The sequence below is a fragment of the Opisthocomus hoazin genome, chromosome 8 (assembly GCF_030867145.1).
Source record: "Opisthocomus hoazin isolate bOpiHoa1 chromosome 8, bOpiHoa1.hap1, whole genome shotgun sequence".
In the NCBI taxonomy this organism is placed as follows: domain Eukaryota; kingdom Metazoa; phylum Chordata; class Aves; order Opisthocomiformes; family Opisthocomidae; genus Opisthocomus; species Opisthocomus hoazin.
Window position 1 is genome coordinate 60,881,509 of NC_134421.1, and position 12,781 is coordinate 60,894,289.

General features: G+C 41.0%; 1 protein-coding gene across 1 annotated transcript in view; it reads left to right on the forward strand.

Annotated features, from left to right (window-relative positions):
* The window catches only part of PTPN12 (protein tyrosine phosphatase non-receptor type 12), an 84,326-nt gene extending 73,218 nt beyond the window's left edge, over positions 1–11,108 (forward strand). Inside the window, exons 13-18 of the mRNA XM_075428986.1 lie at positions 943–1,907; positions 5,181–5,258; positions 6,592–6,680; positions 7,677–7,707; positions 9,077–9,193; positions 9,798–11,108. Of these exons, the coding sequence (XP_075285101.1) occupies positions 943–1,907; positions 5,181–5,258; positions 6,592–6,680; positions 7,677–7,707; positions 9,077–9,193; positions 9,798–9,859 (1,342 nt within the window). The 3' untranslated portion in view covers positions 9,860–11,108. The remainder of the gene's footprint in view (positions 1–942; positions 1,908–5,180; positions 5,259–6,591; positions 6,681–7,676; positions 7,708–9,076; positions 9,194–9,797) is intronic.
* The last annotated feature ends 1,673 nt before the right edge of the window (positions 11,109–12,781 follow it).

The following is a 12,781-nucleotide window of genomic DNA, read 5'->3' on the forward strand; positions in this document are numbered from 1 at the left end:
CAACGCTGTAACCCTGTTGTAGAAGGCCACCAAATTATTTCATTGTGTTTCTGTTCTTATCATACGTTTGGTTTGCACCTCAGGTACCACTTTGTTACTAGTCTTACATAATGAAGGGAAATGTTTTAAAGGCTCTGAAGGAAAATACCTACTTACTATCTGTAGACAAGACCGTAGTTGTGCAAAATGTTTGTAGTCAAATACTCTACACCTAATCTGAAAGTAAATTGACCATATGCCTGAAGAGCTGCTTCTTTTAAGTAGCGTAAGGTAAGCTGTAATAAGAAGTGCTGTGGTCTCAGTAATATGCACTGTACTTTGCATCATGTGTTCTGCTGTGGATGGTTTTCATACAGTGTGCACCTCACATCAGCTAAACTTGGTCTGCAATGTTAGTCTTAAAGCTATGGAGAAACTATTAAATACATAAATTGCCAAATAAAATCCTCCTGGACATGTGGAGAAAAAGAAAAGCAAAGGAAGGTATTTGGTATTAAACAGGCTGTAAGGTTTATAAAGGAAATTTTTCCTGGCTTTATTGAAAATTGAATTCCATATGCCTAGTTCCCCTGAGCCACTTCCTAAGGAAGAAAGCAGACAAAGTCCTGACATGCTGCCACAAGAGGGCCTTGCTTACAGAGTCTGTGAAAGAATGCTTTTGGGGAAGGATATGAGCAATCTTTGAACTATCAGTGAGGATTAGTTGTGGCCTGAATGCATATCATTGTGATATTCTGAAAGACGTTTGGAGTATGTTGACTTAGTTCTTGCCTACCCCATTAGTCGTATTTTTTTAACCCTTTTCTGTATGCAGTGGAAGTGCTGCTTGGAGTTCAGTATTGGCATGACAGCACTACTACTGCAGAGATAGATGGATAGTTATCTAAAATACTGTCAAAATACAGAAAACTTACACAGTTGTGTTTTGGGTTTTTTTTGCAGTTGCCTTGTAGAAGGAGATGCTAAAGAAGAAATCTTGCAGCCTCCAGAGCCTCAGCCAGTGCCACCAATCTTAACACCATCTCCCCCATCAGCTTATCCAACAGTCACTACTGTGTGGCAGGACAATGACAGATACCATCCAAAGCCAGTTTTGCACATGGTTTCGTCAGAGCATTCAACAGACCTCAATGAGAATTACAATAAGTCAACAGAACATTCAGGGAAGAACGAACTCGGTGAACGTGCAGAGAAAAGGCTGGAGCGCAACTTAAGTTTTGAAATCAAGAAGGTACCTCTTCAGGAGGGACCACGAAGCTTTGACGGGAGCTCCCTGTTGAACAGGGGACATGCGATTAAAATTAAGCCTGTGTCATCCTGTGTAACTGAGAAGAACTTGAAGCCGCAGGAGCAGATTTCAGGGGATTCATTTGTAGATGCTTCTCAAAACTCATGTAAGGAATGCAGCATGCCACAGTCTAGCACAGGCTTAATACCTTCACCGGAAAGTCTGCAGAGTCAGCAGGTTTCTGATACTCCATCAAGACCAGATCGTCTGCCTCTGACAGAAAAGGGACACGCCACGTGGTCACTGCGTGGGCCTGAAAATGCACTGCGTACATCAGTGTCTGAAGACACGTCTTCAGACGTCCTATGCCATGGCGTTAAAACTCTCTCTCTGGTATCGAACACCACGGTTGAACATCCTTCCAGTGATAATGTTGATCATACTGCTGTTTCTGTTCGAGCACCCCTCTGTTTCACTAATCCTCTTCATTCAGATGATTCTGACACAGATGAGATGAACTTTGATGGAGCCATGAGCAGAAGCGCATCTAATGTTTCAACCGCAAGTGCCACAGTTTCTGCTGCCGCTAATACTGAAAACATTTCTGCCAGAAAAGTATTGCCAATGTCTATTGCTAGGCAAGACTTAACAGCAGTAACATGTTCTGAAGATGGCAAAGGTAGGTCTCGTTGTGGTTCAGAAGTGGTACTCTTTAACCTGATTGCATCTTTAGAGTTGGACAACATGCATTTCTTTACAAGGCAATTTTCTAAATGTAAATTTAAACAGTGCAGTATGGCAGCTTCAGAAGGGGCGTGACTCTTTGCCTCACGGTTTCTGTTTTGCATGTGAGCTGTCTGTTACACTGTTGGTCCTACAGACCTTGATAAGCTGCTTCAGAAGCTTTACTGCGAGATGTGAATGCAGTCTTAATTGCAGGTTTCTGTGTTATTAGTTGGCACATTTTTTTCTCCACGTGCAATTTCATGGAAGTGTCTGTAATAATACCAGTCTTGAGTAGTCAAAGTATTTTAAACAGGCTTGTCCAAACACACATCAAATTCATGTGTACTGCTTGATGTGCTGGTCCTAAAAATGTAGATGTAACCTCTTTCGCTGGTTCACTCGTACCAGTCTTTGAAGTCACTCGTGACTTGACTCCTTTATTGTAATAGCATTGAAAATATTTAGCCCTGCTTTCCTCTTTTGCTGTGTGTGGCTGGGGAGAGACAAAGTAACATCGCTGTTCATCTAAAAATCCAAGTTGTGCTTTAGTAGTGCTTTGAAAATTGTTCAGTAGCTTTTAATCTTTCACTGCTTTTTGGAATTCTTTGAGTAAGGGAAGCTTGCAAAAGAAGCTTTGCTGCTTCTGCAAAAGGGTACATTGATCAAAGGCAAAACGGTCCTAAATTGTGCAGATTCAGACTTCAGTCAGGCTGGCACACTTAGGTCAGGTGGAGGACATAGCAAGGAAGAACAGATAAGGCCTCGGTAACTGCCTGTGCCAAGTCCAGCAAAGCATGTAGGAAGGCTGTGGAGCTCAAAGGAGAATGTGAGCTTCTGTGTTTTGGTTTGGCCTGGATAAATGCCAGGTGCCCACCAAAACGGCTCTATCACTCCCCCTCCTCAGCTGGACAGGGGAGAGGAAATATAATGAAAGGCTCGAGGGTTGAGACAGGGAGAGATCACTCACCAATTGCTGTCACGGACAAAACAGACTGAACTTGGGGAGAAAAGGGAGTTTAATTCATCACCAACCAAATCAGAGGAGGATAATGAGAAATAAAATCAGATCTTAAAACACCTTCCCCCCACCCCTCCCTTCTTCCTGGGCTTAACTTCGCTCCCATTTCTCTTCCTCCTCACCCCCGCTATAATATTTTTCCAACACTTGTTTTAGTCAGGCTTTTTTCCTTCTTTCCCAGAGCAATTATTGTTTATCACTGTTTGAAAGCCATTACCTCTCTACATGTCTTTATGTAGATGCTGTAAGAACATGCAAATAAAATAAGTGATGTGTCATAAATACGATAAAGAATGGGAGAAATGTCACTCAGGAATTGGATTTTTTGTAACTTATGTCTTGTTATCAAGAGTGTGTCTGTTCCCTTTTGTACAATAGTTAACACGTCCTGTTTTGTATTCAGGTTGCAGGTCTCGCAGTCCATCTGGGACTCAAGAATGTAGGGTTAGATTGCTTTGCACCTGAGATCCTAAACCGTGTCTTATAGCGGGTTTTTCATTTTCATACTTGTTCAGGACTCTTCTCTCTGAAGCTGGGGATGCGGGCACAATCATCAGTGCAGCTTGCCTGTGGACTTACCAGCATCCTGGTTGCTTAACCATAACTGCTGGTGTGTGTGACTTTACCACATAATAAATCCTCTTTTTAATTCCAATGAAGTGAAAAGTAGTTGTACCTTGAGGTTAAACTCCAAAACAACAACAACCCCACAACAACAACAAAAAAACCCGAACTAAACCAAAACCCAAAAAAGTCTTTCAGTCAGTGCATAATCCATAGTGACTTATTGGAGGCCCCATCCCTGGAAACATTCAAGGCGAGGCTGGACGGGGCTCTGAGCAACCTGGTCTAGTTGAAGATGTCCCTGCTCACTGCAGGGGGGCTGGGCTAGATGACCTCTAAAGGGCTCTTCTTCCAATCCAAGGCATTCTATGGTTCCATGATTCTATTTGCAGATTTTACAGATCCTATTTCAATAAAGTTAGGTTTTCTTACACTGTGGAGTAAACTTGAGATGGAGCAGGTCTCGGAGAAGTCACTTTGAACACAGGGGCTTGTAAAATGTGTTGCAGTTGCTGTCCCTGCTGCTGGCCTGTGGGCAGGGCAAGCTTTGTGGCTTCATTAGTTGAAACATGTCTTCATCTTTTTATGAATCTTGCGTAGAATACAGTTGTCAGGTGAGACTCCTTATGGCAGCAGCTACTTTGAATTGTTTTAAGCCTTTAATTTCTACTCCAGATTCCTGAGCAGGCAGGAGTGGGGCTTTTGCTGCTGGAACAGCTTGCTGTGTAACTAGCTTGTGTCAGTGGTGTAGGAGCCAGCCTGGGCGGGCCGCGGGATGGACTTGGGAAGCAAAACTGAGACTTGAGGCTCTAGAGAAGTGGTTCATGTGGAGCTTCCCTACAAGTTACAGTTGCACAGCGCAGGCCTGGAGAGCAGCGTTGCTTGAAGTCCTTGCACCGTGCAATCTAGCTGTGCTGTCCTGACGTCGGAAGTAAGCGTGGTTAGAGCCGCTCCAGGAAAAATAAACATTGCTGCTCATCAGCAGTAAGTCACTGGCTTCAGGACGGCTGAAGAGCTCGTGCGTTTTTTCAGCACCCCTCTCTAGGTGGTTTGGGAGCTTCATCAGTGGTTCCGGTGGTAGGCACCAGCCGTGTACAGGTACCAGTACCTGCGGAAGAGTTCAGGAGGCCAGCGTGTTGTAACGAGCATAACCCTTACTTGCAGGGGCCACAGACAGAGATGTAATGAACTGCAATTAAATACAGTAACTACTGTGGCTACAGTTATTTGCAAGTTACTTGTAGAAGAAGCAAATGATACTGCTCCAGTGCAGACTGTTAATTCTGCTTATATTCTGTTGCTGAAAGAATGAAGAAAAAGTATCCATTGGAGTTGCTGAAGGTTGTTTTTTTTTTTCTCCAAATGACTTAGACTGAAAATGTGTTCTGCTTTTCTTTCTTCCGTCACATATGGACTGGTTCTTAACCCCTTAACGTGAAGATAGAGTTGTTAGCATGGAATTGCTGCCGAGGCGTTAGCATGGCAAAACAAAAATGGCTTATAACATTTAGAGAAAATTTTCCTTTTGCTTTGAATTTCATACTGAGCTTAGGATGCTCTCACATCAAAAGATCAACTTTGAAAAATCTAGCAGGAAAATTTACGTGTGTGTTTTAATTTATCTAAATGTCATGTTTGATTTAGATGCTGATACTAGTGAAGATTCCTCTCCCCCACTGCCAGAACGAACACCAGAATCATTTGTACTAGCAAGTGAACAGAGTGAGTTTTTGACGTTCTGTGATAATTGGGGATAAAATGTGAAATGCATTTCAGTATTGTATTTGAATGCCCCTGCCTTTTGGTTAAAGTCTTGGAGCAAATTGTCAAATGGAATGAAATCTGGCATGCATAATGGTTTACTTTGAGGTTTCACTTCCACAAGCCCTTGCACACAGTCAAATTATTTCTCATTTTCTGGCTAGGCATGTTGTTACATGATATTTAAGTATATTGGAGACTTCAGTATTGATGTTAGCAGAGCTGGTTTGCAATCTGAAGGGTATGGGAATGAGAGGCAGTGGGGAAATATGATAGGGGATTCCCCAGCTACTTTAGGGAGCTTCTTACTGCTCCCAGGTAGGGAATGGGAAAGCACATGCGCAGTGCTTATCCGATTCTCCTTTCCTGGGCAAAGGAAAGATGATGCCGTTTCATACTGCACTGCATCTAGTGAACAAGCCCTGTTTATTTAAGTTTAACATAGTTCACTCTTTGCCTATTTCAAAAGGGCAACTAAAGACAAAACTGACCCTTACAAATGATGTGCTTTTATCTTCTTATTTCATTCATCAAGCCAGTAATGGCAGAATTAGAAAAAAGATTAATTGAAATGAAATTATAAATTAGGTTGATGTTTGGTATCTTTCAAAAAAAACAAACTACTAGTGTGGTGTAGTTATTTACTGTGGCTTTTGTGTAGTGTCTCTTTATGAAACTTTCAAAATTTTTTGCCTGAAGTAGTTAACATAGATATTTTCAGCATAAAGACATGTAAATATGTCACTTGAGCATCATAAGCATAGGTAGTTCAGAGTCCATGTGGTCCTTTCTCTGGATATTATGGACTTGGGTCTTTACTGTGAGAACACAAGAGATAAAGCTTTTTTTGTCCTTAAAAAAAGAAAAAATCTCTTTGGGACTGGAATCACTGAAACCACTTCAGTTTTGATTGTGGTTTTGAATGGTGTTGGTAAAGGACAGGTATGGCTGTCCTGACTTGTGTGTTTTCTTCACTTAGTGTGTCCTTTTCAGATCTACTGTTATTGCACAGCTGGTGTTACAAAACTTTAAAAATATTATTGAAAAAGAAGCTAATTCTCCTGCTGGTTAGGAACCCCCAGATGAAGGAAATGAACGTCCACAGTGCAAACACTGCAGTGTTGTGTTTTGAATTATGTTGTGGAGTCTTCCCTTATCTTGAAAGCTCTTTATGGAAAGAGAGATGTGTGTTTATTTAAGCATTTAATTTAAACAAAGGTGCTTTATAGCACTGTTCTAATGCTGCATGACGGAGAGAGCTCAAGTATGTTGAGTGTGGTTTCATTTTTCCTAGGCACACCCTTGCCGAAGCCAGTTATGATTGCACAGTCTGAGTGGAGCATATTACGTGATCAGCATCTCCCTGAACAAACAGGCTCTGCAGTAAGTACAGGAGAAAAGTCTGTACTAATCGGTCATGTCTAGTTCGGTTGGGAGCTACAGCAAAAAGCAAAATACATACTTGTGAAAGGTTACAGCTGCTGATCATCTACAGCTAGCCAGTTCTTCCTCTGCCTGAGCTGCTGAACTGATGCATTAAGAGCATTTTTGGTTTTTTTTCAGCTAAACTATCTGGTTTTCTAAGTTCAGAAATACTTTTAAAAGTCATGCTTGATATACCTTGAATTATAGCTCTAAGAGTGTCGATAAGCTGCTTCTTATAGAGCTTGCTGTCTGCCCTGAACTGATCATGGGCTAATTCAAGCTGGAGGAGAACTGCAGTCCCTACTCTAACCTGCTGCGTGGAGCAGGGACTCGGACCAGGCTGCTTAGGGCTTTAGCAAGCTAGGTCTTGAAAACCTCCAGAGCTGGAGACTTCATATCCTCTGTGGGAAACCTGTTTCACTGCCTGATGAAGTTTTTCTGTATATCCATATTTATTTTAAACAAACCTTTCTCTCCCCATCAGATTTCACTTTTCATGCCAGGCTGCTCGTTGCTCAAAGTCATCCAGTGTAAACAGCTGGCAAAACATCCAAAGCATGGAAATCCTCTTCACATCCATGCCTTTCTTCATGCACCCCCAACACACTTTACAGCCACCTTCACACACTGCTTAAAAATTCCATAAAATAAAAAAATAGATGTGATTTTTCAGGGACTGTAAATTTAGTATCAGAACTAAACTACCTAATTTTGCAAAGAATATGTGACAATTTTAACTTTTTATTAAATATAAAGTAAGGTTCTGATAGTAAATTCTTTAACTATAGCATTTTTTGGTCCGTGTTATAGCAAGTCAGAAGTGTAGGAGCAAGTAAATGTTTTCACAGTTCATGTATATTTTGTGAAGATGTTTTTATCATTGTAAATTTATGGTGTGCTTGTAGTATTTTTGACGCATTTCATAGAATTATTTTAAACATTTCTCCTTAACAGGGTTTGAAACCAACTTCACCTGTACTACCTGGTAAGTGATGGAAAAGATTTTTTTGTGTTTTTTATAATACGAAAACGATTGTTTTTTCCACTGTCCAGTAACCCCATACGGGTGGGAAGTTCAAGCAACCTAATCATTTGAGCTGATGAAGTGTTTTGGGAGTATTTTTATTAGAAGATTAAAAACTACCAGGGAGAAATTTTTCTCCTGGAAATTTGCAAAAATTTCATGATCTAACCTTGAAATAAATATATATATATAATTACTTTGAACGCTACTTCCAACCCACAGTGCTTTAGTTTCATTGGTAAATCTCTAAAAATTACGGTAGTCTTGCAACAAGTGCATCTCTTGCTTAAAATACATTTTTCCTACTGGACAAAAATTTGTCTGAACTTGGCTTTTGCTCTGAAGATATTGAAATAAATTGTCAAAACACTGGCATTTCTGAGAAGGCCTTCTGTTTCTAAAGCTTCTGAGGTTTTCTGAGGAGGCAAGTTAGAAGTCTAATTTTAAAATTGAGGTTACACTTTGGGTATGCTAAAATAATGAAAACCAAAAATACTGAATTAAAATGCATATTATAATAATATTTTTTCAGCTTAATTAGAACCATCCCAGGTTATTGCAACTGAAATTGTAAAAGTTGGTGAATTAATTTCTTTCATTTCATAAAGCCAGGAGAAAACCTGAAGTGAGTTCAGTGGTGCAGAGGGGGGGGGGGGTGTGTGTGTGTGTATATGTATATGTATGTATGCTGCATATTTACCAAAGTCTTTAATTTTTGCTCTTCTGAAAGGGCTTCAGTAAGAAGTGTAGTCTCTCAGCTGAGGTTGCTGGCAGCAACCAGCTTCTGCTGCAAGCTTACGTCTGCGATGTATCTTCTGTGTATTCTTGAATGGGCGTGTACAGTCCGTTTGGGGCTGCATGTTAAATACCTCGTGCATTTTTTACAATGAGTTAGTTTTCAGAGGTGTTACAGATTTGCTAATAGGGTGATTATACAAGTAATGCAACATAGTTAATTATCACATCTTTTTAAGCACCTTTAGTTTAGAATGAGTGTGAACAGATGCATTTATATTGATGTATTAAACAGTATGGTGAACATTTGCTATAAATAGGTGCTGCACGGGATTTTAAATATCCATACCAACTTTAAAAAAAAATGATATTCCGTATTTGGCAAATAGGAATGTGTCACTGTCATAGAACATCTGCTTCAAAAAAATTCTGAAGTATATTTTATAAGAAATGAGACATTGGCTTTTAAATATTGGGGTTTTTTTAAAGATATTTGATGCAAGTCATGTTCTGGACTGCGGTGTACTTAAAAATAGCATTCACCCAGCGGTGACTAAAGGAGTGTTACAGTGAGGGAGGGGTGTGTGTTTTCCAGGTCGTCCTGAAAGAAGCAACAAAACACCAACGGACGCTTTACCTCAGATCTCTTTTTCTGGTTCCACTGATACAAGAGGTCAAATTTCAGAATTTCCTGCGGAAGTAACAGATATTGGTAATTACCATTCATTCAAACCATAATCACTAGGTAATTTAAACAGAAGTTGCATTAACGGTACAGGCTTGGGTAGCTGCTGCTACTGTTGCCCTCCAGCTTGCTGAGGTGTAGAACCCAGCCAAATACACTGGCCCAGTCTCTTCAGCATCGCCGGAAGAGGTTTTTCCCAGAATGAGCGATTCGGTAATTCTTCATTTTTTTTAGAGTGCCTGAAATACAGAATTAGTCAAGTGGGATCTAATTTCTGTAGAGCACTGAAAGCTTTCAGAAATAATACCCCAGAACTGCTTTGGTGCACCGAGAAGGAAGAAAATCAATAAATGATGACAAAGGCTGTAATACTGTATTTACTCAGAAGTACTTTCCAAGTGAGGTGTTTGAATGGTGAACTACAATGATATACAAGTTCTTTATGTTTGTTTTTCCTGTGGCCGTAGTGCCTTTAGAACTCCTCATACTGCAGAGTCGGTTTCTAGCCCTGAGAATAAACCTCTTCCGTAAGAGCTGGAGCATATCTTGGTGTTCCTTCTCACTGCTGCCAACGCTTGTGAGACTGCGTTGTCCGAGGGGACGGAAGTATTAAATGCGTCTCTTTCCTTAGGTTTTGGTAACCGCTGTGGAAAGCCCAGAGGACCAAGAGAGCCACCTTCAGAATGGACATGATCCAAGAACCAATGGACATGCTGTCAATAAATTATACTGGAAAACTCAAGTGCCACTGGGAACTAGAAAAATAGTATTCCACTTCTTTGGGGGGCAACTAACACAGAGCAGTGTAGAGCTAACGACGGAATGGTACACTCCTGCAGTACATCCCACACAAGACCTGAGACATCGTTCACAACAGTGGAGTCCAGTATTACAGCGTAACTTTTTGCTGGGGCCATCTACCTGCCTTATTACACTTAGGAGAAAGTATTACATATGATTTATTTTGTAACTTCAAGTATTATTGCCTTAATGTCTTTTAACCCTGTTACACGCTGCTTGTAGACATATGTTAATATAGTAATACTTTTGACAGATTGTGTTTATGGACTACTTTTTGCTAACGTTTGATTACCATGTATGCATTATTTTGTATATGTACAGGGCAAGGCAGTATATAATTTGATAAACTTGCAATCATAAAATATTAACAGAAGATGTAAGAAATCTCTGCATGATCTAAATTTTTGTGTAGCTTATTTGTAAATTATTTGCCCTGAAGTTTTAGAAAATAGTTTCTGGGGTTTTTTACAAAAATTGCTGGACACACAGCCAGAATTGCAGGTTAGCAGAGATAAAGATTGTAATACATTTTGTAAATTGTAAGCAAAAGGTTATTTTTATATTATATACTGTTTAATTGTCAGACCTAATTTGTTCTGGTTTTCATCTAGTCATGGAGGTTCAGTAAGTGCCTTGGAACAGCATTGAATTCTCTTAGCCTGTGTATGTTACTTCAGTGTTTTGAGTTCATCTGGAATTAGATTATCAAAAATATTTGTACCTTTCTAGTATATTTGACCTGCCAGTAAAAGAGAAACCATTCTACATAATCAACACTCCTTAGTTTTCATTTTAGTGTTTCATCAGTTGCAATCTTTAGAAAATTCGTCTCTATCAACTTTCTGTATAATAGAGCTTTACAGTTTTAATATGATGTGTTTCTAATTTCAGAAAACCAGAACATGCTGGTAAAAGGACTGTTGAAATACCACTGTCGTCTCTGACAAATGGTAAACACCATTTCTGTTGTTCAGCGACTGTGTATGTGAGACAGCAACTTGTATGAAGGTTCACGTAGAGCCCTTGCAGCTACACTGTATCTTGGCAATATATGATGTCAAGAGTTAATCCTTATAAGGATTCCTTACTTAAACTTTTCTGTAATACAATCTTTAAATTAAAGACAGTCAAAATCTTACAATGGGTGTTTTTACTCTTAGGAAAAAACCTTGTCTTCATAAGCAAACAAAAACAGAGTGAAGGGTGGCGGTCTGGCTTAGCTCGTAGATCTCGTACTGGAACAAAACAGTGACCCTCGGGACCTTGCTTCTAGTGACTACTCTAACAGTTCTGGCTAGCAGTAATGCCGGGGAAGAAGAATGTTTGGAGGGAACACGTTTCTTTTAGGCAGTGAAACTATCTATTAATCCAAACTTTAGGTATGGAAACATTACACCTAATTTACTACTTGTACCTTTAGGGCCTCTGCTAGAGCATGCTACTGCCCGGATAGCAGCCCTCCTATCATCTCCAGAAGGTCCGTAACCAGCAACCGCTATCTGACCGTGGGCTGATCACTGGGCCAGTGGTGCATGACAGACTGCCTGGCTGGGGAGCTCGTCAGAGCACTGTGTGCACTAGAAATATGTAGCTTAACTTCCCATGGATATAGTTTTGCAATTATGCATTTAAGAATAAATAATTGAATGATGTATGCCATTTGGGATAACCCATATCAGCTAGATTCCTGCTTTGTAAACTGCTTGGGCAGCTGGAATGTCTTGCAGTTGGCAGAGTGAAGTTGGCCTGACCTTCGTTCCCCTTCCCCGGCCCGGCAGATGATTAGCTCAGACTTTCACTCTCGGGGACCTCCTGCGGTTTTATGGTGCACGGTGGGCTGCTGCCGGACAGTCCAAATCAGGGAAACTTTTGGAAACAACTGCTAAATAAGAAAATTCCCAAGTATGTTTTGGATGCACTATTTAAGGATTGTTTCTGTATTTCTCTACCAGGAAAATATAAAACAGTGCAGATTGTAGATTTTCTGCTTTCCACGTTTGAATTTCACTTGGAGCACAGGCTGACAAAAATCTGCGTGCTATATACAGGCAATCTGGTAATATTTAATTAAAGTACATCCAGGTTCATGTGTTTTCCCTTAGATTTGCGTGGGTTTGGATAGTGTTCTAGACAGAGTTCATCACAGAAAGTTCTCGGCCTTTCTTTGCTTCAGCGACAGGAACTGCAGTTGTGCTGCAGGGATTTCTGTATCCTTTGACAGACCCGTTTTACAACTCACAGTTGCCTGCTTATGTTCATCTGCGCTTTGTATTTTTCACCAATTTTATTTCAGGTAAACTGACAGTTTGAAGTCACTGACAGCCTGACAGCTCCCCAGCGTCGTTACTTTCTGTGTCCGCACTTGGGGGTGGTGCAGACATCGGTGCCAGCTGGGTGCTGCGTGCTGGAGAGTTTCAGATAGTGACTTCGAAATGTTACCCAGTCTACCAGCTTCTGCAGAAACCAAGACCTTACTGTGCTGTGGTTTACTTGAAACTAACTCTAAAGGGATTTAGAATATTACATCAGTGGCCAGCAGGTGGAGGGAGGGGATTCTGCCCCTTTACTCGGCTCTGGTGAGACCTCACCTGGAGTGCTGCGTCCAGCTCTGGAGCCCCCAACATAAGCAGGACGTGGATGTGTTGGAGCGGGTCCAGAGGAGGGCCACACAGATGATCAGAGGGCTGGAGTACCTCTCCTGCAAGGACAGGCTGAGGGAGTTGGGGCTGTTCACCCTGGAGAAGAGAAGGCTCCGGGGTGACCTTAGAGCAGCCTTCCAGTACCTGAAGGGGCCTACAGGAAGGATGGAGAGGG